At 50.5% G+C, this 27,359-nt stretch overlaps 3 protein-coding genes across 3 annotated transcripts; all 3 read right to left on the reverse strand.

The window, feature by feature from the left end:
• Positions 1 to 348: 348 nt before the first annotated feature.
• Positions 349 to 3,353, reverse strand: LOC308344318 (UL16-binding protein 3-like; the record flags this gene model as incomplete). Its single annotated transcript, XM_080805896.1, has 4 exons — positions 3,028 to 3,353; positions 1,669 to 1,932; positions 1,159 to 1,440; positions 349 to 473 (listed from the first exon to the last, which is right to left on the reverse strand). The coding sequence occupies exons 1-4, from the start codon at positions 3,287 to 3,289 to the stop codon at positions 349 to 351; spliced, it is 933 nt and encodes a 310-aa protein (XP_080662022.1). The 5' UTR covers positions 3,290 to 3,353.
• Positions 3,354 to 11,203: 7,850 nt separating this feature from the next.
• On the reverse strand, positions 11,204 to 14,017 carry LOC308344319 (UL16-binding protein 3-like; the record flags this gene model as incomplete). The annotated part of the gene is made up of 4 exons (XM_080805897.1): positions 11,204 to 11,328; positions 12,016 to 12,297; positions 12,526 to 12,789; positions 13,885 to 14,017. The coding sequence occupies 4 exons, from the start codon at positions 14,015 to 14,017 to the stop codon at positions 11,204 to 11,206; spliced, it is 804 nt and encodes a 267-aa protein (XP_080662023.1).
• An 8,279-nt stretch (positions 14,018 to 22,296) lies between these two features.
• On the reverse strand, positions 22,297 to 25,108 carry LOC308344320 (UL16-binding protein 3-like; the record flags this gene model as incomplete). Its single annotated transcript, XM_080805898.1, has 4 exons — positions 22,297 to 22,421; positions 23,107 to 23,388; positions 23,617 to 23,880; positions 24,976 to 25,108. 4 exons carry the CDS (start codon positions 25,106 to 25,108, stop codon positions 22,297 to 22,299), a joined length of 804 nt encoding a protein of 267 aa, XP_080662024.1.
• Between the last annotated feature and the right edge of the window lie 2,251 nt (positions 25,109 to 27,359).

The raw sequence follows: 27,359 nt of genomic DNA on the forward strand, positions 1-27,359 counted from the left end.
CACCACCCACCCTGGGCCCAATTTGACTCTCTCCAATGGAGAAGCGGGTCAGAGCAAGGCCTGACTTCCCTCAATCCCTTTAGCACTGACAGGCCTTAAGCAGTGGTGTGGGCCCCTCCCCTTTCCCAGTGGCCTTAACAGTGAGTGAGGCCATATCAGAGCTCAGAGCCGAGCTTGCCCAAGTTGTTGCCAGCACGTGGTATGAGATCTCATTCACCTGGTCCCACTGCCCTGTGAGAAGGTTCAGGCAGTAGGCAGGGGTGAGGCTGGGAATTCACCGTTCCCTGTGCTCATAGCAGGCCATCTGCTCCTCCCTTCCCTCTCAATCTGCTCTCACTACCTGTCCATCTAATGGTCTCCAACAGAGATGCCAAGTATGACCACACAGCTGAAGAGCAGGGGGAAGATCCAGGTGCCGGGTCTGATGGCCTTGGCCCTGCCCCGGGCCGTGTCTTGTCGCATGGTTGGTGGCACTGAAATGAAAACACAAGGATCAGAGCCCCAGTTGGGACCCCAAACTGGGGGAGGCTTCCTCAGCTCCTGCGGGCCCAGGTCCATCCTACCAGGCAGATGGTGTCTATCACTGTCCTTGTGGCAGCTGCTGGGACCAGTGCTCATGTCGGCAAGGAGGGAGGGGATGTTCTCTGTGCCCTAGGGGCTCCTCCAGCCAATAGGGGAAGCAGGGCTTGCAATGTAAGCAGTCACTCCTGCTGTGACACACAGGAGGTGATGCAGGACAAGGATGGTGACAACCACATTCCCGGCGGCACTGAAGGATTTCCAGCAATACACCAGGTGACACGGAAAAGATGATGATTCTCAGAAAAAGGAACATAGGACCATCTCTGGAAACAGACTGGTGCTCCCCTGTTTGGTGCAGCAAGAAATCCAAGAAATACCCAAGCACAAAGGTGCGAGCAGCCAGGAAGTGACTCCAAGGAGGTGAGAAGGGAAAGGAAGGGTGTTAGAACATTCCAGTGGCCATTATTATACTAGGAAGAATTCGCCATGGATGGATTAATTTCTCTCCCTCAGACACACACGCACACACGCACGCACGCACGCGCGCACACACACACACACACACACCCCCCATACTGTGGGGCAGGTGGAGCTCATCGCAAGAGAACCAGCACTCCATCCAGTCTTCTGAGTTACCCGTGGTCTCCTGCATTTCATCCCAGTGCTCCCACACTTGCTGGAGCCAGCTCTGACAGTCTGCGTTTGAGGTCCTCACGAGCAGCTTGGTCAGCTCTCTGTCCTTGTCCAATGTGCCCTTGAACCGTTGGCCTCCAGGAGGAACCACTGTCCACTTTCTGTTCTTCGGGTCAAAGAGGTGGGTCAACTGCTCGTTGAAGCAAAACCACCAGGATTCTCTGGCGTGTCCATCGGCCCCACGCTCACACATGAGCCTGCCCTGCATGGTGAGAGAACCTGCCCCTGCCCCCAGCAGGGGTACAAGTCAGCCTCTGGTCCTGACCAATCCTTTGCCCTACCCACTGTGCACTCCTCAGCTCACTCCCAGCCCTCCTGGTCCTGCTCTGGCCTCCTCGTCTACCCTGGCTGCTGGGCCGCATGTGTGGGACCCACTTCAAAGATTTACGTGAACACAATAGCTCCCCGACCCTGCCAAAGTGTTCTCCTTCTACCCTGGGCCTTCGGACTCACCACTCTTAGTGAAAATCTCTGCTTTGATGTCCAGCAGTTTCTTTCTGAGCTCTTCCACCAGGTCCTCCAGAGGTTCCCTCTGTGTCCCGCAAAATGCTGTGTCCTTCAGCTTCATCCCCAGAGGACCAATGGGTTTGAACTCCTTGCTCTGACAGTCATAGGAAAGAAACTTGTTTCCATTGATCTGGCCTTGAATCTGACACCATGGTTGTCCAGGCCCGGCCTGAGATGTGATGGAGAAATTGTAGGAAAGCGAGAGAGCATCTGCGAAGGGAAAACACAGGTGGAGGTTGGGGCTGGAAGAGTAAGAGCAGCAGGCACCCCTCTGCCATCCAGGTGACAGCACTAGCATGTGCGCAAGACACAGCAAGGACTGTCCCTGCACAGCAGCTCCGCCTAGCCTTGGAGGCTGGCGCTCTTCCCTTGTTGGGATAGGATCAGGATGCCTCTGCCTGGCAGGAGGCCACATAGCCCCAGATAGGAACCCAGGTCTACCAGGCCAAACCCTGCATCAGTCACTCTACCCAGTCCAGGGACACGCCAGCCTGGCCATAGCACAGGAGGCCTACATGTCCGAGGACTGCCAGGATGCAGGCCGGTGTCCTGTAGGAAGATGAAGGGCAGGGAGGGGGTTGCTCCTGAGGAGCTGGGGCAGGGTGGGGGCAGGGTGAGGACAGACTCCAAAGCCAGACCAGGGAGAGTTCAGGCTCATGGGTCGCAGGATTCAGCAGGGCCCTGGAGATGGCGCTAATGTGCTCCAAGGATGGGTCCCGGTAAAGTGGAGACAGGTCTGTCCCGCGAGGCACTGGCTAGATTATCAAGAACTTCCCGAGCAGAGAGGAGAAGGGATTCCAAGGCTCAGAGAAGTGCATAAGTAAGAATGATAGAGAAACAGAAGCAAAACAAACCGAAGAAACTCCCAAAACCAACCAAAAAAACCGCAAAGAGGTCCACAAAATACATCGATGGGGAGCGCTGGAGGGGCGGGGATGGTGACGCACGGAGAAGTTGCGTCAGGGGCAGAGTCGCGGGGTTGTGGGAGTCCAGGCCCTGCGCGATCGCCCTGTCCTGCGCATAGCCCGGAGCTCCGGGACTGGGTACCTGCTCACCGAGGGGCAGGTGGGGGCTGGGGCCGACCGCAGCCTCCCCGCCGCAACCTCTCGCCCCATCCTCCCCCGCTCCGCGCGCCCAGAGCCTGGCAGTCCGTGGTGGCCCAGGTCCCCTCTTTCCCGTCCCACAGCGCGACAGAGTCCCGGCGGACTCCGCGGAGCGGGAAAGGAGCCCGTGACGGGGACCTGAGGGGGGCGGGGCGTCGGCGGCCCCAGACGGCGACAAGGGTCCCAAGGCCCCGGGACTCACCTGTCTCTCCTCCGCCTCGCGTCGCGCCCACGCCCAACCCCGCGGGCGCCGCCGCGATCCCGCGCAGCAGCCGCAGCAGCAGAAACAGGAGCGACAAGCGCCCGGTGAACTTGGTGGCGGCCGTGGGCTCCATCGCGACCCCCAGCCGGGGGGAGTCCCAGGTGAGGCGCGGAGTGGCTTCTGAAGGAACCCGCGGGCCGGGAAGCAGAACGTGCTTGCTGCGGCCCGGCCGGGGCTGCGCGGGAGGGCACCTGTCTCTCATCCGAGTGGGACTGGACCTCTGTCCGGGAGAAACTGCTCAGCGTCGCCCAACTTTCCCTTCTTACACTTGAGGCAGAGGCGAGAGAACACGAGCGGACGGAGGCGGGAGAGGCAGAGGAAGCGGCCGAGGACCCAGCCCCAGGCAGAGTCGCGGCTGAGCGGGAACTGCTGAGCGAAGGTGCACAGCGGACGCGGCTACAGATTGAACGGTTCTGGCGCTGCTGGAGCCGCCTGGGCCCGGATCTCTCGAAGGGGGCGGGGCGAGGGCAGCGCGCGCGCCGCGCGGACTGGGCGGGGCCTCCCCGCCTGCCAATCCCGCGAGGAACATTTTGACACGTGAAAACCACGAGACCCATACGTGGGCCTATGGGTATGACAAGTTCACCGGTTTTCTTTTGTTCAGGTGCCAGTAGGTTTCCTTCCCGCCATCTTTTAGAAGAATCAAATTTGGTGAGGTATAATTTACAAGCAATCCTCCCCTTCTTTGTGAAGGCACATACCTTCAAGTCCCTTATCTTTGGAAGTGTAGGAGAAGCATGTGAGTATCTGGCCCAATTCTAACGCAGGTTCTCAGGCTCTGGAAGTAAAAGCAGAGGAACGCTATTACTCCAGCTACGCATCCTAAGCAAACCGTAAATTCTACAGAGAATCCTATTTCCAAGCACTACTATCTTCAGGTTTGAAACAACAACAACAACAACAACAAACAGTGATTTTTTTTTTCAGTGACCACACTTTAGCGCTGAGACAAAGTGAGTGTTGGAGCGAGAGTACATCACTTTCACTCACGATCATTTTCCTATTGTATGAATTGCATAAAATCAGCCACATAACGCTAGACTTGTTATAAGTATGATAGATAATAAAGTAGCCCATCCCTTTTAGTCATTGGAAACACTTATGTCAATTCTGGGCTTTGAGAACTAAATAGCCACATTGTAAACAACAGCACCTGGAGAAACTGAACTCAGCTGACTTAAACAGATCTGACCAGATATGTGCAGGGCTCTAACAGAAGCTTGAGGAACTGTTCCACCTTAAATTTTTATTTATTTATTCACGGAACATTGATTTATCTACTTTTGGTTTCCTTTTACAGAGGAGCTCAAGATAGCACGTCCTATGTCAATCTGGAAAATTTACTATGAGAAGTCATGTGTTTCTAAAAATTATGAAAAGCATTTATAAATCTGCCAATCCGCTAGGAATGCTAGGATAAGAGACAGTCCCCTACTGTTTACCTCTCAACTTTCACCAGAAATTTAGGTTTTTAAGGGTTGAGAATTCTAGTATAGAAGCTTAGTGAATAATTTTATATAGCTTAAAATACATTTAGGGGCGCCTAGGTGGCTCAGTGGGTTAAAGCCTCGGCCTTCGGCTCAGGTCATGATCCCAGGGTCCTGGGATCAAGCCCCGCATCAGGCTCTCTGCTCAGCAGGGAGCCTGCTTCCTCCTCTCTCTCTGCCTGCCTCTCTGCCTACTTGTGATCTCTGCCTGTCAAATAAATAAATAAAATCTTAAAAAAATAAAATGAAATAAAATACATTTAAAGAATATACCTAAACCATGTGAATTGTAGTAACCCATTGCCTGTTGAGGAGAAATCACTAATTTTGTTTTCTTTTTCCTATTTTTTAAAATTCAAATTCAATTGGATGACATATAATGTATTCCTAGCTTCTGAGGCACAGGTCAGCTATTCATGTCTCACATAACACACAGTGCTGACTACACCACGTGCCCCCCACCCCCACAGTGTCCACCACCTAGTATGTCCATCCCACTCCCCCCCCCCCACCAGTAACCCACAGTTTGTTTTCTGTGATTAAGAGTCTCTTATGGTTTGTCTCCCTCTCGGTTTCGTCTTCTGTGATTTTTCCCTCCCTTCTCCCATGGTCCTCTGTTTTGTTTCTTAAATTCCACATAGGAGTAAGACCATATGATACTTGTCTTCTCTGACTGACTTCTTTCGCTTAGCAGAATACCCTCTAGTTCCAATGCTTATTGTTGCAAAAGTCAAGATTTCGTTTTTCTGATGGCTGAGTATATTACCACATCTTCATTATCCATTCATCTGTCGATGGACATCTGGGCTCTTTCCACAGTTTGGCTATTGTGGACATTGCTGCCATAAACACTGGGGTGCATGTGCCCCTTGGGTTCACTACATTTGTATCTTTAGGGTAAATACTCAGTAGTGTGATTGCTGGGTCGTAGGGTCGCTCTATTTTCAACTTTTTGAGGAACCTCCATACTCTTTCCAGACTGGCTGCACCAGCTTGAGCTCCCACCAACAGTGTAAGAGGGTTCCCCTTTCTCTGCATCGTCACCAACATCTGTCCTTTCCTGACTTGTTAATTTTAGGCATTCTGACTGTTGTGAGGTGGTATCTCATGGTGGTTTTGATTTGTGTATCCTTAATGCCGAGTGATGTTGAGCATTTTTTCATGTGTCTATTGGCCATATGGATGTCTTCTCCGGAGACATGTCTGTTCATGTCTTCTGCTCCTTTCTTGATTGGATGGTTTGTTCTTGGCTGTTGAGTCTGATAAGTTTTTTATAGATTTTGGATACTAGCCTTTTTTTCTGTCATTTGCAAAATCTTCTCCCATTCTGTAGTGGTCTTGTGGTTTTGTTGACTGATCTTTTGCTATCCAAAAGCTTTTTATTGGGGTGCCTGGGTGGCTTAGTTAGTTACGTGTCTGCCTTCTGCTCCGGTAATCATCCAAGGGTCCTGGGATGGAGGTCTGCATGGGACTCCCTGCTCAGCAGGAAGTCTGCTCTTCCCTCTCCCCCTGCCCCTCCACCCTGCTCATGCTCTCTCTCTCTGACATAAAGAAATAAAATCTTTAAAACAACAACAACAACAACAAGACCTAGAGCTTTTTATCTTGATGACGTCCCAGTAGATCATATTTGCCTTTGGTTCCCTTGCCTTTGGAGACATGTCTTACAAGAAGTTGCTGTGGGCGTGCTCATAGAGGTTGCTGCCTATGTTCTCCTCTAGGATTTTGATGGTTCCTGTCTCACATTTAGGTCTTTCATCCATTTTGAGTCTGTTTGGGGGTAGGGTGTTAGAAAATGGCCCAGTTTCATTCCTCTGCATGTCGCTGTCCAATATTCCCAGCACCATTTGTTGAAGAAACTGCCCTTTTTTGCCATAGGATATTCTTTCCTGCTGTGTCAAGGATTAGTTGACCACAGAGTCGAGGGGCCATCTCTGGGCTCTCCATTCTGTTCCATGGATCTATGTGTCTGTTTTTGTGCAGTACCATACTGTGTTGAGGATTATAGCTTTGTAATAGAGTCTGAAGTCCAGAATATTGTGATGCCACCAGCTTTGATTTTCTTTACCAATATTCCTTTGGCTGTTTGGAGTCTTTCCTGGGTTCCATACAAATTTTAGGATTACTTGTTCCAGCTCTGTGAAAAAAAGCTGATAGTGTTTTCACAGGGACTGCTTTGAATGTGTAGATTACTCTAGGTAGCATAGACACTTAACAATATTTGTTCTTGCAACCCATGAGCATGGAACGTTTTTCCATTTCTTTGCATCTTCCTCAGTTTCTCTCGTGAGTGTTCTATAGTTTTCTATAGTTCTGTAGTTTGCTTCTTTGGTTAGGCTTATTCCTACACATCTTAGGGTTTTATGCACACTTGTAAACAAGATCAACTTTTTGATTTCTCCTTCTTTTGTCTCATTGTTAGTGTACAGAAATGCAACTGATTTCTATGCCTTGATTTCATATCCTGCTGCTTTGCTGAATTCCTGTATGAGTGCTATCAATTTTGGGGTGGAGTCTTTTGGGTTTTCCATACAGAGTATCGTGTCATCTGTGAAGAGTAAGAGTTTGACTTTTTCTTTGTTGATTCAGATGCCTTTTCTTTGCTTTTGTTGTCAATTGCTGAGGCGAGGAATTCTAGTACTATGTTGAACAACAGTGGTGAGCGTGGATATCCCTGCCTTGTTCTTGACCTTGGGGGGAAAGCTCTCAGTTTTTGCCCATTGATATGATATTCACTGTGGCCTTTCCATATATGGCTCTTATGGTATTGAGGTATGTTCCCGCTATCCCTCCACTGTGAAGAGTTTTCATCAAGAAAGGATGCTGAACCTTGTGAAATGCTTTTTCCGCATCTATTGAGAGGATTGTATGGTTCTTGTCCTTTCTTTTATTAAGGTGGTATATCACACTGATTGGTGTGTGGATGTTGTTGAACCATCCCTGTATCCCAGGAGTAACAAACACTTGGTCATGGTGAATAATCCTTCTAATGTGCTATTGGATCCTACTGGCTAGGAACTCCACTGTCACACTGATGTCCTCCCAGTTTTTGTGATGTCCCGTAATGACAACATTTTAGGATATATTTTCCTCACACCAGGATATTCCCCTGGGTCACCACAAGATCATCTCTTAGAAGGTCGCATGGTACCTGAGGGCCTCCTCGTCCTCAGACTCTGCTTCAAGTTGTTCCAGCAATGACCAATATGGTCAAAGAGATTGATGGACCTGGGCATTTTCCACTTCCTGGATGTGCTGAAGATGAGGGTTCAAGTGTTTGATTTGCCTTTTTGGTTGATTGGTTTAATTTTTAAATGTCGGTGAAGAGATTTAGATGTAGGAGTCTGCCGGAACTGTATGTTGTCCAGAAGTTCTCAATACATATTGGAAAGCTTTGTTCGGCTGGTGTTTTGACCCACCTTTGTGTCATTTTTTTTGACAGTGGTTCAGATTATTTAGTCTTAAGTAGAGAGAAACAGAAATCTCCTAACACATTGTATATATTGTGCCTCAGTTGGATATCATATGGCTAATTTTTTGCTATGACACATAGCACTGCAGTAAAAAATCCTACATCTCAATTGCTTTTTGGTCCCCGTGTGCTTCTAGCCTCGAATGAACACTGGGATTGCCATGCAGTAGGGTGAACACACCAGCCACCGTCTGGATAGAGGGAAATATAGTGCGAGTGAGTGATTTCATTATAATCCTACCAACCCATAAAAGAATTCTTGTTATTCCACTTCCTGTCCACCACTTGCTATAGCTCTCTTTAAAATTTTGTCGGTGTGATGCATGGATAAAGCAAGCCCGTGGTTCTTCGTGTTATCTTGACTACTTGGGATGTGTTCAGTGACTTCATAGGCTGCTTTACGGTCTGTGACTTGCTCTAAGCATTTGCACAGACCTTAGGAGAGCCAGACTTACACACAGGTATTTGCAGGAGCTCTTTATGTTCTGGAGACCGATCCTTTGCTCATGAGGGAATAAATCACCTTTTCGAAGCAGAGCTGAAGACTCACTGTGCTCTGAAGGACGTGAGTCAGTGGGGAGAGATGACAGGAGAGACAGTGCTGTGGTGGGGGATCCGGGAAACTCAGAAAGATTCTCGACTGCTTCATTCCCAGAACATTTGTTTGCATCTGGCCCGTCAGGATCATGTCTGAGACTGACAGATGACTGCTTGAAAGTGGATTTCTGAGCGATCCTTCAATTCTCTATCTCCCCAACAGATCTAGCAGAATCACCACTTTGATTTACCCCACACAGTGGAGGAAGAGCAAAATTCCATGAGTTCCCTTGGGATATAAAACAAATTCCAGGGGCACCTGTGTGGTTCAGCCAGTTAAGTGTCTGCCTTCAGCTGAGGTCATGATCCCAGGGTCCTGGAATCAATCCTCCTGCTGGGCTCGCAGCTCAGAGGGGACCCTGCTTGTCCATCTCCCTCTGCCCCTCTCCCCTACACGCGCTTTCTCTCTCTCCCGCCCTCTTTCTCTCTCAAATAAATAAACAAAAATCTTTGTAACACTAAAAAAAAATAAAAATAAAAATAAAAAATTCCAGGGGTGCCTAGAGCAGCTTAGTCAGTTAAGCGTCTGCCTTTAACTCGGGTCAGGATCCCAGGGTTCTGGAATGGAGCCCCACAACCGGCTTCCTGCTCAGCCGGGAGTCTGCTCTTCCTTCTCCCTCTGCCCCTCCCCCAGCTTGTGCTCACTCCCTCTCCCCCTCTCTCTCCCTCTCAAATAAATAATATCTTTGAAAAAAAAAGAAAAAAGAATTTAAAAATTCCAAAATAGCTATATATTTTTATAGTAGAGATAATATTGATTTAAATATACGTATCTGGGCATAATTTACTGAAGAAAATAATCACACATATGTCATCCTGTTTAAAAGTCAATGAGCTTCTTTCTCAGTACATAGAAAAAAATCCCTGAGGTTCTATAACTTCGAACGGTATCTTCTTGGTGATATTGTCTGCAAGGACATGGTTACCTTACAGAGAAAAAATCCAATATTGCACAACCAAAGGACAAGATGGGAAACGTTCTCTTCATTGAGATTCCTCGGTCAAGTACTTAAACATTTCAGTGCAAGAATTCCATCACGTAGCACCGACAGAAAACGGCATAGAATATGCCAAGGGAAAGTGCTGAACAGGAGAGCCACCAAATGCAAGAAGGGGTATGAGAGGTTCACGGTCCTGCACCACGTGGTTGGACTGAGGACTCTGGATTTGTAAACTTGAAAATGCTGGTGGCCATCTAAGGATGAACAGCAGCTCATCCAAAGGCAGCTGGCCCAGAGGCAGAGTCCCTGAGCTGGTCCCACTCTCAGAGGTTTCTTGGTGGACTTGGCAGCCTAAGAAAAGAACAGGTGTTTGTCTTCGTGGCAGAGGAAATCCTGGGTCTCTTGTCCTGGGGCTGGCCTCCCCCAGCACTCCCCACCCCAGAGCCCTGCCCTTGTCCAGGGACATGCTTTCCCCGCAGCCATGACCCCAGCCCTGGGCCCAGCCACCTTTACAAACCTCCTCCCTCCTGAACCAAATCACTGAGTCAGCCCCAGACACTGTTTCCAATGGTCTGGGCTCAGGACCAAAGCGAGTAAGAAACTAACGTGCTCATGTGACTGGGGTTCCTACGCTCCCTCTCATGGCAGGTCATAAGGATCTGCTGGGGGATCTGACAGAAGACAGGGGCCTGCACTGGACACCTCTAACCTTAGGGAACACTGTGGGCAAAGGTCCTTCTTTTCCCTTCCCTCCCAGCCTCCTGGTGAGCAGCACAAAGAGCTCTTAGTCTGATGATCCCTTCCCCCATCAATCCATTCTTGGTCCGGCTCAGCTGGGAGCTCACAGGGGAGCTCAGTCAGCCCATCTCCCAGGTCAGCCCTGCCCAAAGCAGGGGCTGCTCAGTGGCTCAGGATCTGAGGTCTGCAGGAAGCTAGCTGCCGGGATGGCACCAGCCTCAGCCAGGATTCCCACTGTTGCACGGAGGACCGGCCTCCTTCTAGTCCTGTCATGCAGGGTCTCTACTGGACACTTGCTGCTTTACATGCAAAGACACAAGCCATGTTCCGGGGGAACACGGCACTACTGTCTAGCCCTTTGAGTTGGTCTGCAGAGGCCTTCCCACTCCCGCTTCTTGGGATTAGACCCTGGCCCCTTGTCCTTATGACTGCCCGGATGGGGTCCCCTTCTCCTTGAGATGTCCTATGGAGCTGCCATGCTGCTCTCTCTCAAAGGGGAGTATGGCCCATGCTGTGTGTCCCCGCTGTCCCCACACCACCCACCCTGGGCCCAATTTGACTCTCTCCAATGGAGAAGCGGGTCAGAGCAAGGCCTGACTTCCCTCAATCCCTTTAGCACTGACAGGCCTTAAGCAGTGGTGTGGGCCCCTCCCCTTTCCCAGTGGCCTTAACAGTGAGTGAGGCCATATCAGAGCTCAGAGCCGAGCTTGCCCAAGTTGTTGCCAGCACGTGGTATGAGATCTCATTCACCTGGTCCCACTGCCCTGTGAGAAGGTTCAGGCAGTAGGCAGGGGTGAGGCTGGGAATTCACCGTTCCCTGTGCTCATAGCAGGCCATCTGCTCCTCCCTTCCCTCTCAATCTGCTCTCACTACCTGTCCATCTAATGGTCTCCAACAGAGATGCCAAGTATGACCACACAGCTGAAGAGCAGGGGGAAGATCCAGGTGCCGGGTCTGATGGCCTTGGCCCTGCCCCGGGCCGTGTCTTGTCGCATGGTTGGTGGCACTGAAATGAAAACACAAGGATCAGAGCCCCAGTTGGGACCCCAAACTGGGGGAGGCTTCCTCAGCTCCTGCGGGCCCAGGTCCATCCTACCAGGCAGATGGTGTCTATCACTGTCCTTGTGGCAGCTGCTGGGACCAGTGCTCATGTCGGCAAGGAGGGAGGGGATGTTCTCTGTGCCCTAGGGGCTCCTCCAGCCAATAGGGGAAGCAGGGCTTGCAATGTAAGCAGTCACTCCTGCTGTGACACACAGGAGGTGATGCAGGACAAGGATGGTGACAACCACATTCCCGGCGGCACTGAAGGATTTCCAGCAATACACCAGGTGACACGGAAAAGATGATGATTCTCAGAAAAAGGAACATAGGGCCATCTCTGGAAACAGACTGGTGCTCCCCTGTTTGGTGCAGCAAGAAATCCAAGAAATACCCAAGCACAAAGGTGCGAGTAGCCAGGAAGTGACTCCAAGGAGGTGAGAAGGGAAAGGAAGGGTGTTAGAACATTCCAGTGGCCATTATTATACTAGGAAGAATTCGCCATGGATGGATTAATTTCTCTCCCTCAGACACACACGCACACACGCACGCACGCACGCGCGCACACACACACACACACACACACACCCCATACTGTGGGGCAGGTGGAGCTCATCGCAAGAGAACCAGCACTCCATCCAGTCTTCTGAGTTACCCGTGGTCTCCTGCATTTCATCCCAGTGCTCCCACACTTGCTGGAGCCAGCTCTGACAGTCTGCGTTTGAGGTCCTCACGAGCAGCTTGGTCAGCTCTCTGTCCTTGTCCAATGTGCCCTTGAACCGTTGGCCTCCAGGAGGAACCACTGTCCACTTTCTGTTCTTCGGGTCAAAGAGGTGGGTCAACTGCTCGTTGAAGCAAAACCACCAGGATTCTCTGGCGTGTCCATCGGCCCCACGCTCACACATGAGCCTGCCCTGCATGGTGAGAGAACCTGCCCCTGCCCCCAGCAGGGGTACAAGTCAGCCTCTGGTCCTGACCAATCCTTTGCCCTACCCACTGTGCACTCCTCAGCTCACTCCCAGCCCTCCTGGTCCTGCTCTGGCCTCCTCGTCTACCCTGGCTGCTGGGCCGCATGTGTGGGACCCACTTCAAAGATTTACGTGAACACAATAGCTCCCCGACCCTGCCAAAGTGTTCTCCTTCTACCCTGGGCCTTCGGACTCACCACTCTTAGTGAAAATCTCTGCTTTGATGTCCAGCAGTTTCTTTCTGAGCTCTTCCACCAGGTCCTCCAGAGGTTCCCTCTGTGTCCCGCAAAATGCTGTGTCCTTCAGCTTCATCCCCAGAGGACCAATGGGTTTGAACTCCTTGCTCTGACAGTCATAGGAAAGAAACTTGTTTCCATTGATCTGGCCTTGAATCTGACACCATGGTTGTCCAGGCCCGGCCTGAGATGTGATGGAGAAATTGTAGGAAAGCGAGAGAGCATCTGCGAAGGGAAAACACAGGTGGAGGTTGGGGCTGGAAGAATAAGAGCAGCAGGCACCCCTCTGCCATCCAGGTGACAGCACTAGCATGTGCGCAAGACACAGCAAGGACTGTCCCTGCACAGCAGCTCCGCCTAGCCTTGGAGGCTGGCGCTCTTCCCTTGTTGGGATAGGATCAGGATGCCTCTGCCTGGCAGGAGGCCACATAGCCCCAGATAGGAACCCAGGTCTACCAGGCCAAACCCTGCATCAGTCACTCTACCCAGTCCAGGGACACGCCAGCCTGGCCATAGCACAGGAGGCCTACATGTCCGAGGACTGCCAGGATGCAGGCCGGTGTCCTGTAGGAAGATGAAGGGCAGGGAGGGGGTTGCTCCTGAGGAGCTGGGGCAGGGTGGGGGCAGGGTGAGGACAGACTCCAAAGCCAGACCAGGGAGAGTTCAGGCTCATGGGTCGCAGGATTCAGCAGGGCCCTGGAGATGGCGCTAATGTGCTCCAAGGATGGGTCCCGGTAAAGTGGAGACAGGTCTGTCCCGCGAGGCACTGGCTAGATTATCAAGAACTTCCCGAGCAGAGAGGAGAAGGGATTCCAAGGCTCAGAGAAGTGCATAAGTAAGAATGATAGAGAAACAGAAGCAAAACAAACCGAAGAAACTCCCAAAACCAACCAAAAAAACCGCAAAGAGGTCCACAAAATACATCGATGGGGAGCGCTGGAGGGGCGGGGATGGTGACGCACGGAGAAGTTGCGTCAGGGGCAGAGTCGCGGGGTTGTGGGAGTCCAGGCCCTGCGCGATCGCCCTGTCCTGCGCATAGCCCGGAGCTCCGGGACTGGGTACCTGCTCACCGAGGGGCAGGTGGGGGCTGGGGCCGACCGCAGCCTCCCCGCCGCAACCTCTCGCCCCATCCTCCCCCGCTCCGCGCGCCCAGAGCCTGGCAGTCCGTGGTGGCCCAGGTCCCCTCTTTCCCGTCCCACAGCGCGACAGAGTCCCGGCGGACTCCGCGGAGCGGGAAAGGAGCCCGTGACGGGGACCTGAGGGGGGCGGGGCGTCGGCGGCCCCAGACGGCGACAAGGGTCCCAAGGCCCCGGGACTCACCTGTCTCTCCTCCGCCTCGCGTCGCGCCCACGCCCAACCCCGCGGGCGCCGCCGCGATCCCGCGCAGCAGCCGCAGCAGCAGAAACAGGAGCGACAAGCGCCCGGTGAACTTGGTGGCGGCCGTGGGCTCCATCGCGACCCCCAGCCGGGGGGAGTCCCAGGTGAGGCGCGGAGTGGCTTCTGAAGGAACCCGCGGGCCGGGAAGCAGAACGTGCTTGCTGCGGCCCGGCCGGGGCTGCGCGGGAGGGCACCTGTCTCTCATCCGAGTGGGACTGGACCTCTGTCCGGGAGAAACTGCTCAGCGTCGCCCAACTTTCCCTTCTTACACTTGAGGCAGAGGCGAGAGAACACGAGCGGACGGAGGCGGGAGAGGCAGAGGAAGCGGCCGAGGACCCAGCCCCAGGCAGAGTCGCGGCTGAGCGGGAACTGCTGAGCGAAGGTGCACAGCGGACGCGGCTACAGATTGAACGGTTCTGGCGCTGCTGGAGCCGCCTGGGCCCGGATCTCTCGAAGGGGGCGGGGCGAGGGCAGCGCGCGCGCCGCGCGGACTGGGCGGGGCCTCCCCGCCTGCCAATCCCGCGAGGAACATTTTGACACGTGAAAACCACGAGACCCATACGTGGGCCTATGGGTATGACAAGTTCACCGGTTTTCTTTTGTTCAGGTGCCAGTAGGTTTCCTTCCCGCCATCTTTTAGAAGAATCAAATTTGGTGAGGTATAATTTACAAGCAATCCTCCCCTTCTTTGTGAAGGCACATACCTTCAAGTCCCTTATCTTTGGAAGTGTAGGAGAAGCATGTGAGTATCTGGCCCAATTCTAACGCAGGTTCTCAGGCTCTGGAAGTAAAAGCAGAGGAACGCTATTACTCCAGCTACGCATCCTAAGCAAACCGTAAATTCTACAGAGAATCCTATTTCCAAGCACTACTATCTTCAGGTTTGAAACAACAACAACAACAACAACAACAACAAACAGTGATTTTTTTTTTCAGTGACCACACTTTAGCGCTGAGACAAAGTGAGTGTTGGAGCGAGAGTACATCACTTTCACTCACGATCATTTTCCTATTGTATGAATTGCATAAAATCAGCCACATAACGCTAGACTTGTTATAAGTATGATAGATAATAAAGTAGCCCATCCCTTTTAGTCATTGGAAACACTTATGTCAATTCTGGGCTTTGAGAACTAAATAGCCACATTGTAAACAACAGCACCTGGAGAAACTGAACTCAGCTGACTTAAACAGATCTGACCAGATATGTGCAGGGCTCTAACAGAAGCTTGAGGAACTGTTCCACCTTAAATTTTTATTTATTTATTCACGGAACATTGATTTATCTACTTTTGGTTTCCTTTTACAGAGGAGCTCAAGATAGCACGTCCTATGTCAATCTGGAAAATTTACTATGAGAAGTCATGTGTTTCTAAAAATTATGAAAAGCATTTATAAATCTGCCAATCCGCTAGGAATGCTAGGATAAGAGACAGTCCCCTACTGTTTACCTCTCAACTTTCACCAGAAATTTAGGTTTTTAAGGGTTGAGAATTCTAGTATAGAAGCTTAGTGAATAATTTTATATAGCTTAAAATACATTTAGGGGCGCCTAGGTGGCTCAGTGGGTTAAAGCCTCGGCCTTCGGCTCAGGTCATGATCCCAGGGTCCTGGGATCAAGCCCCGCATCAGGCTCTCTGCTCAGCAGGGAGCCTGCTTCCTCCTCTCTCTCTGCCTGCCTCTCTGCCTACTTGTGATCTCTGCCTGTCAAATAAATAAATAAAATCTTAAAAAAATAAAATGAAATAAAATACATTTAAAGAATATACCTAAACCATGTGAATTGTAGTAACCCATTGCCTGTTGAGGAGAAATCACTAATTTTGTTTTCTTTTTCCTATTTTTTAAAATTCAAATTCAATTGGATGACATATAATGTATTCCTAGCTTCTGAGGCACAGGTCAGCTATTCATGTCTCACATAACACACAGTGCTGACTACACCACGTGCCCCCCACCCCCACAGTGTCCACCACCTAGTATGTCCATCCCACTCCCCCCCCCCACCAGTAACCCACAGTTTGTTTTCTGTGATTAAGAGTCTCTTATGGTTTGTCTCCCTCTCGGTTTCGTCTTCTGTGATTTTTCCCTCCCTTCTCCCATGGTCCTCTGTTTTGTTTCTTAAATTCCACATAGGAGTAAGACCATATGATACTTGTCTTCTCTGACTGACTTCTTTCGCTTAGCAGAATACCCTCTAGTTCCAATGCTTATTGTTGCAAAAGTCAAGATTTCGTTTTTCTGATGGCTGAGTATATTACCACATCTTCATTATCCATTCATCTGTCGATGGACATCTGGGCTCTTTCCACAGTTTGGCTATTGTGGACATTGCTGCCATAAACACTGGGGTGCATGTGCCCCTTGGGTTCACTACATTTGTATCTTTAGGGTAAATACTCAGTAGTGTGATTGCTGGGTCGTAGGGTCGCTCTATTTTCAACTTTTTGAGGAACCTCCATACTCTTTCCAGACTGGCTGCACCAGCTTGAGCTCCCACCAACAGTGTAAGAGGGTTCCCCTTTCTCTGCATCATCACCAACATCTGTCCTTTCCTGACTTGTTAATTTTAGGCATTCTGACTGTTGTGAGGTGGTATCTCATGGTGGTTTTGATTTGTGTATCCTTAATGCCGAGTGATGTTGAGCATTTTTTCATGTGTCTATTGGACATATGGATGTCTTCTCCGGAGACATGTCTGTTCATGTCTTCTGCTCCTTTCTTTTTTTTTTTTTTTTTTTTTTTTTTTTTTTTAAAGATTTTTATTTTATTTATTTGTCAGAGAGAGTACACAAGTAGGCAGAGAGGCAGGCAGAGGCAGCGAGAGAAGCAGGCTCCCTGCCGAGCAAGGAGCACGATGTGGGACTCGATCCCAGGACCCTGGGATCATGACCCGAGCCGAAGGCAGCGGCCTAACCAACTGAGCCACCCAGGCGTCCCTTCTGCTCCTTTCTTGATTGGATGGTTTGTTCTTGGCTGTTGAGTCTGATAAGTTTTTTATAGATTTTGGATACTAGCCTTTTTTTCTGTCATTTGCAAAATCTTCTCCCATTCTGTAGTGGTCTTGTGGTTTTGTTGACTGATCTTTTGCTATCCAAAAGCTTTTTATTGGGGTGCCTGGGTGGCTTAGTTAGTTACGTGTCTGCCTTCTGCTCCGGTAATCATCCAAGGGTCCTGGGATGGAGGTCTGCATGGGACTCCCTGCTCAGCAGGAAGTCTGCTCTTCCCTCTCCCCCTGCCCCTCCACCCTGCTCATGCTCTCTCTCTCTGACATAAAGAAATAAAATCTTTAAAACAACAACAACAACAACAAGACCTAGAGCTTTTTATCTTGATGACGTCCCAGTAGATCATATTTGCCTTTGGTTCCCTTGCCTTTGGAGACATGTCTTACAAGAAGTTGCTGTGGGCGTGCTCATAGAGGTTGCTGCCTATGTTCTCCTCTAGGATTTTGATGGTTCCTGTCTCACATTTAGGTCTTTCATCCATTTTGAGTCTGTTTGGGGGTAGGGTGTTAGAAAATGGCCCAGTTTCATTCCTCTGCATGTCGCTGTCCAATATTCCCAGCACCATTTGTTGAAGAAACTGCCCTTTTTTGCCATAGGATATTCTTTCCTGCTGTGTCAAGGATTAGTTGACCACAGAGTCGAGGGGCCATCTCTGGGCTCTCCATTCTGTTCCATGGATCTATGTGTCTGTTTTTGTGCAGTACCATACTGTGTTGAGGATTATAGCTTTGTAATAGAGTCTGAAGTCCAGAATATTGTGATGCCACCAGCTTTGATTTTCTTTACCAATATTCCTTTGGCTGTTTGGAGTCTTTCCTGGGTTCCATACAAATTTTAGGATTACTTGTTCCAGCTCTGTGAAAAAAAGCTGATAGTGTTTTCACAGGGACTGCTTTGAATGTGTAGATTACTCTAGGTAGCATAGACACTTAACAATATTTGTTCTTGCAACCCATGAGCATGGAACGTTTTTCCATTTCTTTGCATCTTCCTCAGTTTCTCTCGTGAGTGTTCTATAGTTTTCTATAGTTCTGTAGTTTGCTTCTTTGGTTAGGCTTATTCCTACACATCTTAGGGTTTTATGCACACTTGTAAACAAGATCAACTTTTTGATTTCTCCTTCTTTTGTCTCATTGTTAGTGTACAGAAATGCAACTGATTTCTATGCCTTGATTTCATATCCTGCTGCTTTGCTGAATTCCTGTATGAGTGCTATCAATTTTGGGGTGGAGTCTTTTGGGTTTTCCATACAGAGTATCGTGTCATCTGTGAAGAGTAAGAGTTTGACTTTTTCTTTGTTGATTCAGATGCCTTTTCTTTGCTTTTGTTGTCAATTGCTGAGGCGAGGAATTCTAGTACTATGTTGAACAACAGTGGTGAGCGTGGATATCCCTGCCTTGTTCTTGACCTTGGGGGGAAAGCTCTCAGTTTTTGCCCATTGATATGATATTCACTGTGGCCTTTCCATATATGGCTCTTATGGTATTGAGGTATGTTCCCGCTATCCCTCCACTGTGAAGAGTTTTCATCAAGAAAGGATGCTGAACCTTGTGAAATGCTTTTTCCGCATCTATTGAGAGGATTGTATGGTTCTTGTCCTTTCTTTTATTAAGGTGGTATATCACACTGATTGGTGTGTGGATGTTGTTGAACCATCCCTGTATCCCAGGAGTAACAAACACTTGGTCATGGTGAATAATCCTTCTAATGTGCTATTGGATCCTACTGGCTAGGAACTCCACTGTCACACTGATGTCCTCCCAGTTTTTGTGATGTCCCGTAATGACAACATTTTAGGATATATTTTCCTCACACCAGGATATTCCCCTGGGTCACCACAAGATCATCTCTTAGAAGGTCGCATGGTACCTGAGGGCCTCCTCGTCCTCAGACTCTGCTTCAAGTTGTTCCAGCAATGACCAATATGGTCAAAGAGATTGATGGACCTGGGCATTTTCCACTTCCTGGATGTGCTGAAGATGAGGGTTCAAGTGTTTGATTTGCCTTTTTGGTTGATTGGTTTAATTTTTAAATGTCGGTGAAGAGATTTAGATGTAGGAGTCTGCCGGAACTGTATGTTGTCCAGAAGTTCTCAATACATATTGGAAAGCTTTGTTCGGCTGGTGTTTTGACCCACCTTTGTGTCATTTTTTTTGACAGTGGTTCAGATTATTTAGTCTTAAGTAGAGAGAAACAGAAATCTCCTAACACATTGTATATATTGTGCCTCAGTTGGATATCATATGGCTAATTTTTTGCTATGACACATAGCACTGCAGTAAAAAATCCTACATCTCAATTGCTTTTTGGTCCCCGTGTGCTTCTAGCCTCGAATGAACACTGGGATTGCCATGCAGTAGGGTGAACACACCAGCCACCGTCTGGATAGAGGGAAATATAGTGCGAGTGAGTGATTTCATTATAATCCTACCAACCCATAAAAGAATTCTTGTTATTCCACTTCCTGTCCACCACTTGCTATAGCTCTCTTTAAAATTTTGTCGGTGTGATGCATGGATAAAGCAAGCCCGTGGTTCTTCGTGTTATCTTGACTACTTGGGATGTGTTCAGTGACTTCATAGGCTGCTTTACGGTCTGTGACTTGCTCTAAGCATTTGCACAGACCTTAGGAGAGCCAGACTTACACACAGGTATTTGCAGGAGCTCTTTATGTTCTGGAGACCGATCCTTTGCTCATGAGGGAATAAATCACCTTTTCGAAGCAGAGCTGAAGACTCACTGTGCTCTGAAGGACGTGAGTCAGTGGGGAGAGATGACAGGAGAGACAGTGCTGTGGTGGGGGATCCGGGAAACTCAGAAAGATTCTCGACTGCTTCATTCCCAGAACATTTGTTTGCATCTGGCCCGTCAGGATCATGTCTGAGACTGACAGATGACTGCTTGAAAGTGGATTTCTGAGCGATCCTTCAATTCTCTATCTCCCCAACAGATCTAGCAGAATCACCACTTTGATTTACCCCACACAGTGGAGGAAGAGCAAAATTCCATGAGTTCCCTTGGGATATAAAACAAATTCCAGGGGCACCTGTGTGGTTCAGCCAGTTAAGTGTCTGCCTTCAGCTGAGGTCATGATCCCAGGGTCCTGGAATCAATCCTCCTGCTGGGCTCGCAGCTCAGAGGGGACCCTGCTTGTCCATCTCCCTCTGCCCCTCTCCCCTACACGCGCTTTCTCTCTCTCCCGCCCTCTTTCTCTCTCAAATAAATAAACAAAAATCTTTGTAACACTAAAAAAAAATAAAAATAAAAATAAAAAATTCCAGGGGTGCCTAGAGCAGCTTAGTCAGTTAAGCGTCTGCCTTTAACTCGGGTCAGGATCCCAGGGTTCTGGAATGGAGCCCCACAACCGGCTTCCTGCTCAGCCGGGAGTCTGCTCTTCCTTCTCCCTCTGCCCCTCCCCCAGCTTGTGCTCACTCCCTCTCCCCCTCTCTCTCCCTCTCAAATAAATAATATCTTTGAAAAAAAAAGAAAAAAGAATTTAAAAATTCCAAAATAGCTATATATTTTTATAGTAGAGATAATATTGATTTAAATATACGTATCTGGGCATAATTTACTGAAGAAAATAATCACACATATGTCATCCTGTTTAAAAGTCAATGAGCTTCTTTCTCAGTACATAGAAAAAAATCCCTGAGGTTCTATAACTTCGAACGGTATCTTCTTGGTGATATTGTCTGCAAGGACATGGTTACCTTACAGAGAAAAAATCCAATATTGCACAACCAAAGGACAAGATGGGAAACGTTCTCTTCATTGAGATTCCTCGGTCAAGTACTTAAACATTTCAGTGCAAGAATTCCATCACGTAGCACCGACAGAAAACGGCATAGAATATGCCAAGGGAAAGTGCTGAACAGGAGAGCCACCAAATGCAAGAAGGGGTATGAGAGGTTCACGGTCCTGCACCACGTGGTTGGACTGAGGACTCTGGATTTGTAAACTTGAAAATGCTGGTGGCCATCTAAGGATGAACAGCAGCTCATCCAAAGGCAGCTGGCCCAGAGGCAGAGTCCCTGAGCTGGTCCCACTCTCAGAGGTTTCTTGGTGGACTTGGCAGCCTAAGAAAAGAACAGGTGTTTGTCTTCGTGGCAGAGGAAATCCTGGGTCTCTTGTCCTGGGGCTGGCCTCCCCCAGCACTCCCCACCCCAGAGCCCTGCCCTTGTCCAGGGACATGCTTTCCCCGCAGCCATGACCCCAGCCCTGGGCCCAGCCACCTTTACAAACCTCCTCCCTCCTGAACCAAATCACTGAGTCAGCCCCAGACACTGTTTCCAATGGTCTGGGCTCAGGACCAAAGCGAGTAAGAAACTAACGTGCTCATGTGACTGGGGTTCCTACGCTCCCTCTCATGGCAGGTCATAAGGATCTGCTGGGGGATCTGACAGAAGACAGGGGCCTGCACTGGACACCTCTAACCTTAGGGAACACTGTGGGCAAAGGTCCTTCTTTTCCCTTCCCTCCCAGCCTCCTGGTGAGCAGCACAAAGAGCTCTTAGTCTGATGATCCCTTCCCCCATCAATCCATTCTTGGTCCGGCTCAGCTGGGAGCTCACAGGGGAGCTCAGTCAGCCCATCTCCCAGGTCAGCCCTGCCCAAAGCAGGGGCTGCTCAGTGGCTCAGGATCTGAGGTCTGCAGGAAGCTAGCTGCCGGGATGGCACCAGCCTCAGCCAGGATTCCCACTGTTGCACGGAGGACCGGCCTCCTTCTAGTCCTGTCATGCAGGGTCTCTACTGGACACTTGCTGCTTTACATGCAAAGACACAAGCCATGTTCCGGGGGAACACGGCACTACTGTCTAGCCCTTTGAGTTGGTCTGCAGAGGCCTTCCCACTCCCGCTTCTTGGGATTAGACCCTGGCCCCTTGTCCTTATGACTGCCCGGATGGGGTCCCCTTCTCCTTGAGATGTCCTATGGAGCTGCCATGCTGCTCTCTCTCAAAGGGGAGTATGGCCCATGCTGTGTGTCCCCGCTGTCCCCACACCACCCACCCTGGGCCCAATTTGACTCTCTCCAATGGAGAAGCGGGTCAGAGCAAGGCCTGACTTCCCTCAATCCCTTTAGCACTGACAGGCCTTAAGCAGTGGTGTGGGCCCCTCCCCTTTCCCAGTGGCCTTAACAGTGAGTGAGGCCATATCAGAGCTCAGAGCCGAGCTTGCCCAAGTTGTTGCCAGCACGTGGTATGAGATCTCATTCACCTGGTCCCACTGCCCTGTGAGAAGGTTCAGGCAGTAGGCAGGGGTGAGGCTGGGAATTCACCGTTCCCTGTGCTCATAGCAGGCCATCTGCTCCTCCCTTCCCTCTCAATCTGCTCTCACTACCTGTCCATCTAATGGTCTCCAACAGAGATGCCAAGTATGACCACACAGCTGAAGAGCAGGGGGAAGATCCAGGTGCCGGGTCTGATGGCCTTGGCCCTGCCCCGGGCCGTGTCTTGTCGCATGGTTGGTGGCACTGAAATGAAAACACAAGGATCAGAGCCCCAGTTGGGACCCCAAACTGGGGGAGGCTTCCTCAGCTCCTGCGGGCCCAGGTCCATCCTACCAGGCAGATGGTGTCTATCACTGTCCTTGTGGCAGCTGCTGGGACCAGTGCTCATGTCGGCAAGGAGGGAGGGGATGTTCTCTGTGCCCTAGGGGCTCCTCCAGCCAATAGGGGAAGCAGGGCTTGCAATGTAAGCAGTCACTCCTGCTGTGACACACAGGAGGTGATGCAGGACAAGGATGGTGACAACCACATTCCCGGCGGCACTGAAGGATTTCCAGCAATACACCAGGTGACACGGAAAAGATGATGATTCTCAGAAAAAGGAACATAGGGCCATCTCTGGAAACAGACTGGTGCTCCCCTGTTTGGTGCAGCAAGAAATCCAAGAAATACCCAAGCACAAAGGTGCGAGCAGCCAGGAAGTGACTCCAAGGAGGTGAGAAGGGAAAGGAAGGGTGTTAGAACATTCCAGTGGCCATTATTATACTAGGAAGAATTCGCCATGGATGGATTAATTTCTCTCCCTCAGACACACACGCACACACGCACGCACGCACGCGCGCACACACACACACACACACACCCCCCATACTGTGGGGCAGGTGGAGCTCATCGCAAGAGAACCAGCACTCCATCCAGTCTTCTGAGTTACCCGTGGTCTCCTGCATTTCATCCCAGTGCTCCCACACTTGCTGGAGCCAGCTCTGACAGTCTGCGTTTGAGGTCCTCACGAGCAGCTTGGTCAGCTCTCTGTCCTTGTCCAATGTGCCCTTGAACCGTTGGCCTCCAGGAGGAACCACTGTCCACTTTCTGTTCTTCGGGTCAAAGAGGTGGGTCAACTGCTCGTTGAAGCAAAACCACCAGGATTCTCTGGCGTGTCCATCGGCCCCACGCTCACACATGAGCCTGCCCTGCATGGTGAGAGAACCTGCCCCTGCCCCCAGCAGGGGTACAAGTCAGCCTCTGGTCCTGACCAATCCTTTGCCCTACCCACTGTGCACTCCTCAGCTCACTCCCAGCCCTCCTGGTCCTGCTCTGGCCTCCTCGTCTACCCTGGCTGCTGGGCCGCATGTGTGGGACCCACTTCAAAGATTTACGTGAACACAATAGCTCCCCGACCCTGCCAAAGTGTTCTCCTTCTACCCTGGGCCTTCGGACTCACCACTCTTAGTGAAAATCTCTGCTTTGATGTCCAGCAGTTTCTTTCTGAGCTCTTCCACCAGGTCCTCCAGAGGTTCCCTCTGTGTCCCGCAAAATGCTGTGTCCTTCAGCTTCATCCCCAGAGGACCAATGGGTTTGAACTCCTTGCTCTGACAGTCATAGGAAAGAAACTTGTTTCCATTGATCTGGCCTTGAATCTGACACCATGGTTGTCCAGGCCCGGCCTGAGATGTGATGGAGAAATTGTAGGAAAGCGAGAGAGCATCTGCGAAGGGAAAACACAGGTGGAGGTTGGGGCTGGAAGAGTAAGAGCAGCAGGCACCCCTCTGCCATCCAGGTGACAGCACTAGCATGTGCGCAAGACACAGCAAGGACTGTCCCTGCACAGCAGCTCCGCCTAGCCTTGGAGGCTGGCGCTCTTCCCTTGTTGGGATAGGATCAGGATGCCTCTGCCTGGCAGGAGGCCACATAGCCCCAGATAGGAACCCAGGTCTACCAGGCCAAACCCTGCATCAGTCACTCTACCCAGTCCAGGGACACGCCAGCCTGGCCATAGCACAGGAGGCCTACATGTCCGAGGACTGCCAGGATGCAGGCCGGTGTCCTGTAGGAAGATGAAGGGCAGGGAGGGGGTTGCTCCTGAGGAGCTGGGGCAGGGTGGGGGCAGGGTGAGGACAGACTCCAAAGCCAGACCAGGGAGAGTTCAGGCTCATGGGTCGCAGGATTCAGCAGGGCCCTGGAGATGGCGCTAATGTGCTCCAAGGATGGGTCCCGGTAAAGTGGAGACAGGTCTGTCCCGCGAGGCACTGGCTAGATTATCAAGAACTTCCCGAGCAGAGAGGAGAAGGGATTCCAAGGCTCAGAGAAGTGCATAAGTAAGAATGATAGAGAAACAGAAGCAAAACAAACCGAAGAAACTCCCAAAACCAACCAAAAAAACCGCAAAGAGGTCCACAAAATACATCGATGGGGAGCGCTGGAGGGGCGGGGATGGTGACGCACGGAGAAGTTGCGTCAGGGGCAGAGTCGCGGGGTTGTGGGAGTCCAGGCCCTGCGCGATCGCCCTGTCCTGCGCATAGCCCGGAGCTCCGGGACTGGGTACCTGCTCACCGAGGGGCAGGTGGGGGCTGGGGCCGACCGCAGCCTCCCCGCCGCAACCTCTCGCCCCATCCTCCCCCGCTCCGCGCGCCCAGAGCCTGGCAGTCCGTGGTGGCCCAGGTCCCCTCTTTCCCGTCCCACAGCGCGACAGAGTCCCGGCGGACTCCGCGGAGCGGGAAAGGAGCCCGTGACGGGGACCTGAGGGGGGCGGGGCGTCGGCGGCCCCAGACGGCGACAAGGGTCCCAAGGTCCCGGGACTCACCTGTCTCTCCTCCGCCTCGCGTCGCGCCCACGCCCAACCCCGCGGGCGCCGCCGCGATCCCGCGCAGCAGCCGCAGCAGCAGAAACAGGAGCGACAAGCGCCCGGTGAACTTGGTGGCGGCCGTGGGCTCCATCGCGACCCCCAGCCGGGGGGAGTCCCAGGTGAGGCGCGGAGTGGCTTCTGAAGGAACCCGCGGGCCGGGAAGCAGAACGTGCTTGCTGCGGCCCGGCCGGGGCTGCGCAGGAGGGCACCTGTCTCTCATCCGAGTGGGACTGGACCTCTGTCCGGGAGAAACTGCTCAGCGTCGCCCAACTTTCCCTTCTTACACTTGAGGCAGAGGCGAGAGAACACGAGCGGACGGAGGCGGGAGAGGCAGAGGAAGCGGCCGAGGACCCAGCCCCAGGCAGAGTCGCGGCTGAGCGGGAACTGCTGAGCGAAGGTGCACAGCGGACGCGGCTACAGATTGAACGGTTCTGGCGCTGCTGGAGCCGCCTGGGCCCGGATCTCTCGAAGGGGGCGGGGCGAGGGCAGCGCGCGCGCCGCGCGGACTGGGCGGGGCCTCCCCGCCTGCCAATCCCGCGAGGAACATTTTGACACGTGAAAACCACGAGACCCATACGTGGGCCTATGGGTATGACAAGTTCACCGGTTTTCTTTTGTTCAGGTGCCAGTAGGTTTCCTTCCCGCCATCTTTTAGAAGAATCAAATTTGGTGAGGTATAATTTACAAGCAATCCTCCCCTTCTTTGTGAAGGCACATACCTTCAAGTCCCTTATCTTTGGAAGTGTAGGAGAAGCATGTGAGTATCTGGCCCAATTCTAACGCAGGTTCTCAGGCTCTGGAAGTAAAAGCAGAGGAACGCTATTACTCCAGCTACGCATCCTAAGCAAACCGTAAATTCTACAGAGAATCCTATTTCCAAGCACTACTATCTTCAGGTTTGAAACAACAACAACAACAACAACAACAACAAACAGTGATTTTTTTTTTCAGTGACCACACTTTAGCGCTGAGACAAAGTGAGTGTTGGAGCGAGAGTACATCACTTTCACTCACGATCATTTTCCTATTGTATGAATTGCATAAAATCAGCCACATAACGCTAGACTTGTTATAAGTATGATAGATAATAAAGTAGCCCATCCCTTTTAGTCATTGGAAACACTTATGTCAATTCTGGGCTTTGAGAACTAAATAGCCACATTGTAAACAACAGCACCTGGAGAAACTGAACTCAGCTGACTTAAACAGATCTGACCAGATATGTGCAGGGCTCTAACAGAAGCTTGAGGAACTGTTCCACCTTAAATTTTTATTTATTTATTCACGGAACATTGATTTATCTACTTTTGGTTTCCTTTTACAGAGGAGCTCAAGATAGCACGTCCTATGTCAATCTGGAAAATTTACTATGAGAAGTCATGTGTTTCTAAAAATTATGAAAAGCATTTATAAATCTGCCAATCCGCTAGGAATGCTAGGATAAGAGACAGTCCCCTACTGTTTACCTCTCAACTTTCACCAGAAATTTAGGTTTTTAAGGGTTGAGAATTCTAGTATAGAAGCTTAGTGAATAATTTTATATAGCTTAAAATACATTTAGGGGCGCCTAGGTGGCTCAGTGGGTTAAAGCCTCGGCCTTCGGCTCAGGTCATGATCCCAGGGTCCTGGGATCAAGCCCCGCATCAGGCTCTCTGCTCAGCAGGGAGCCTGCTTCCTCCTCTCTCTCTGCCTGCCTCTCTGCCTACTTGTGATCTCTGCCTGTCAAATAAATAAATAAAATCTTAAAAAAATAAAATGAAATAAAATACATTTAAAGAATATACCTAAACCATGTGAATTGTAGTAACCCATTGCCTGTTGAGGAGAAATCACTAATTTTGTTTTCTTTTTCCTATTTTTTAAAATTCAAATTCAATTGGATGACATATAATGTATTCCTAGCTTCTGAGGCACAGGTCAGCTATTCATGTCTCACATAACACACAGTGCTGACTACACCACGTGCCCCCCACCCCCACAGTGTCCACCACCTAGTATGTCCATCCCACTCCCCCCCCCCCACCAGTAACCCACAGTTTGTTTTCTGTGATTAAGAGTCTCTTATGGTTTGTCTCCCTCTCGGTTTCGTCTTCTGTGATTTTTCCCTCCCTTCTCCCATGGTCCTCTGTTTTGTTTCTTAAATTCCACATAGGAGTAAGACCATATGATACTTGTCTTCTCTGACTGACTTCTTTCGCTTAGCAGAATACCCTCTAGTTCCAATGCTTATTGTTGCAAAAGTCAAGATTTCGTTTTTCTGATGGCTGAGTATATTACCACATCTTCATTATCCATTCATCTGTCGATGGACATCTGGGCTCTTTCCACAGTTTGGCTATTGT

The sequence above is a fragment of the Martes martes genome, assembly GCF_963455335.1.
Source record: "Martes martes genome assembly, chromosome: 6".
NCBI lineage: Eukaryota > Metazoa > Chordata > Mammalia > Carnivora > Mustelidae > Martes > Martes martes.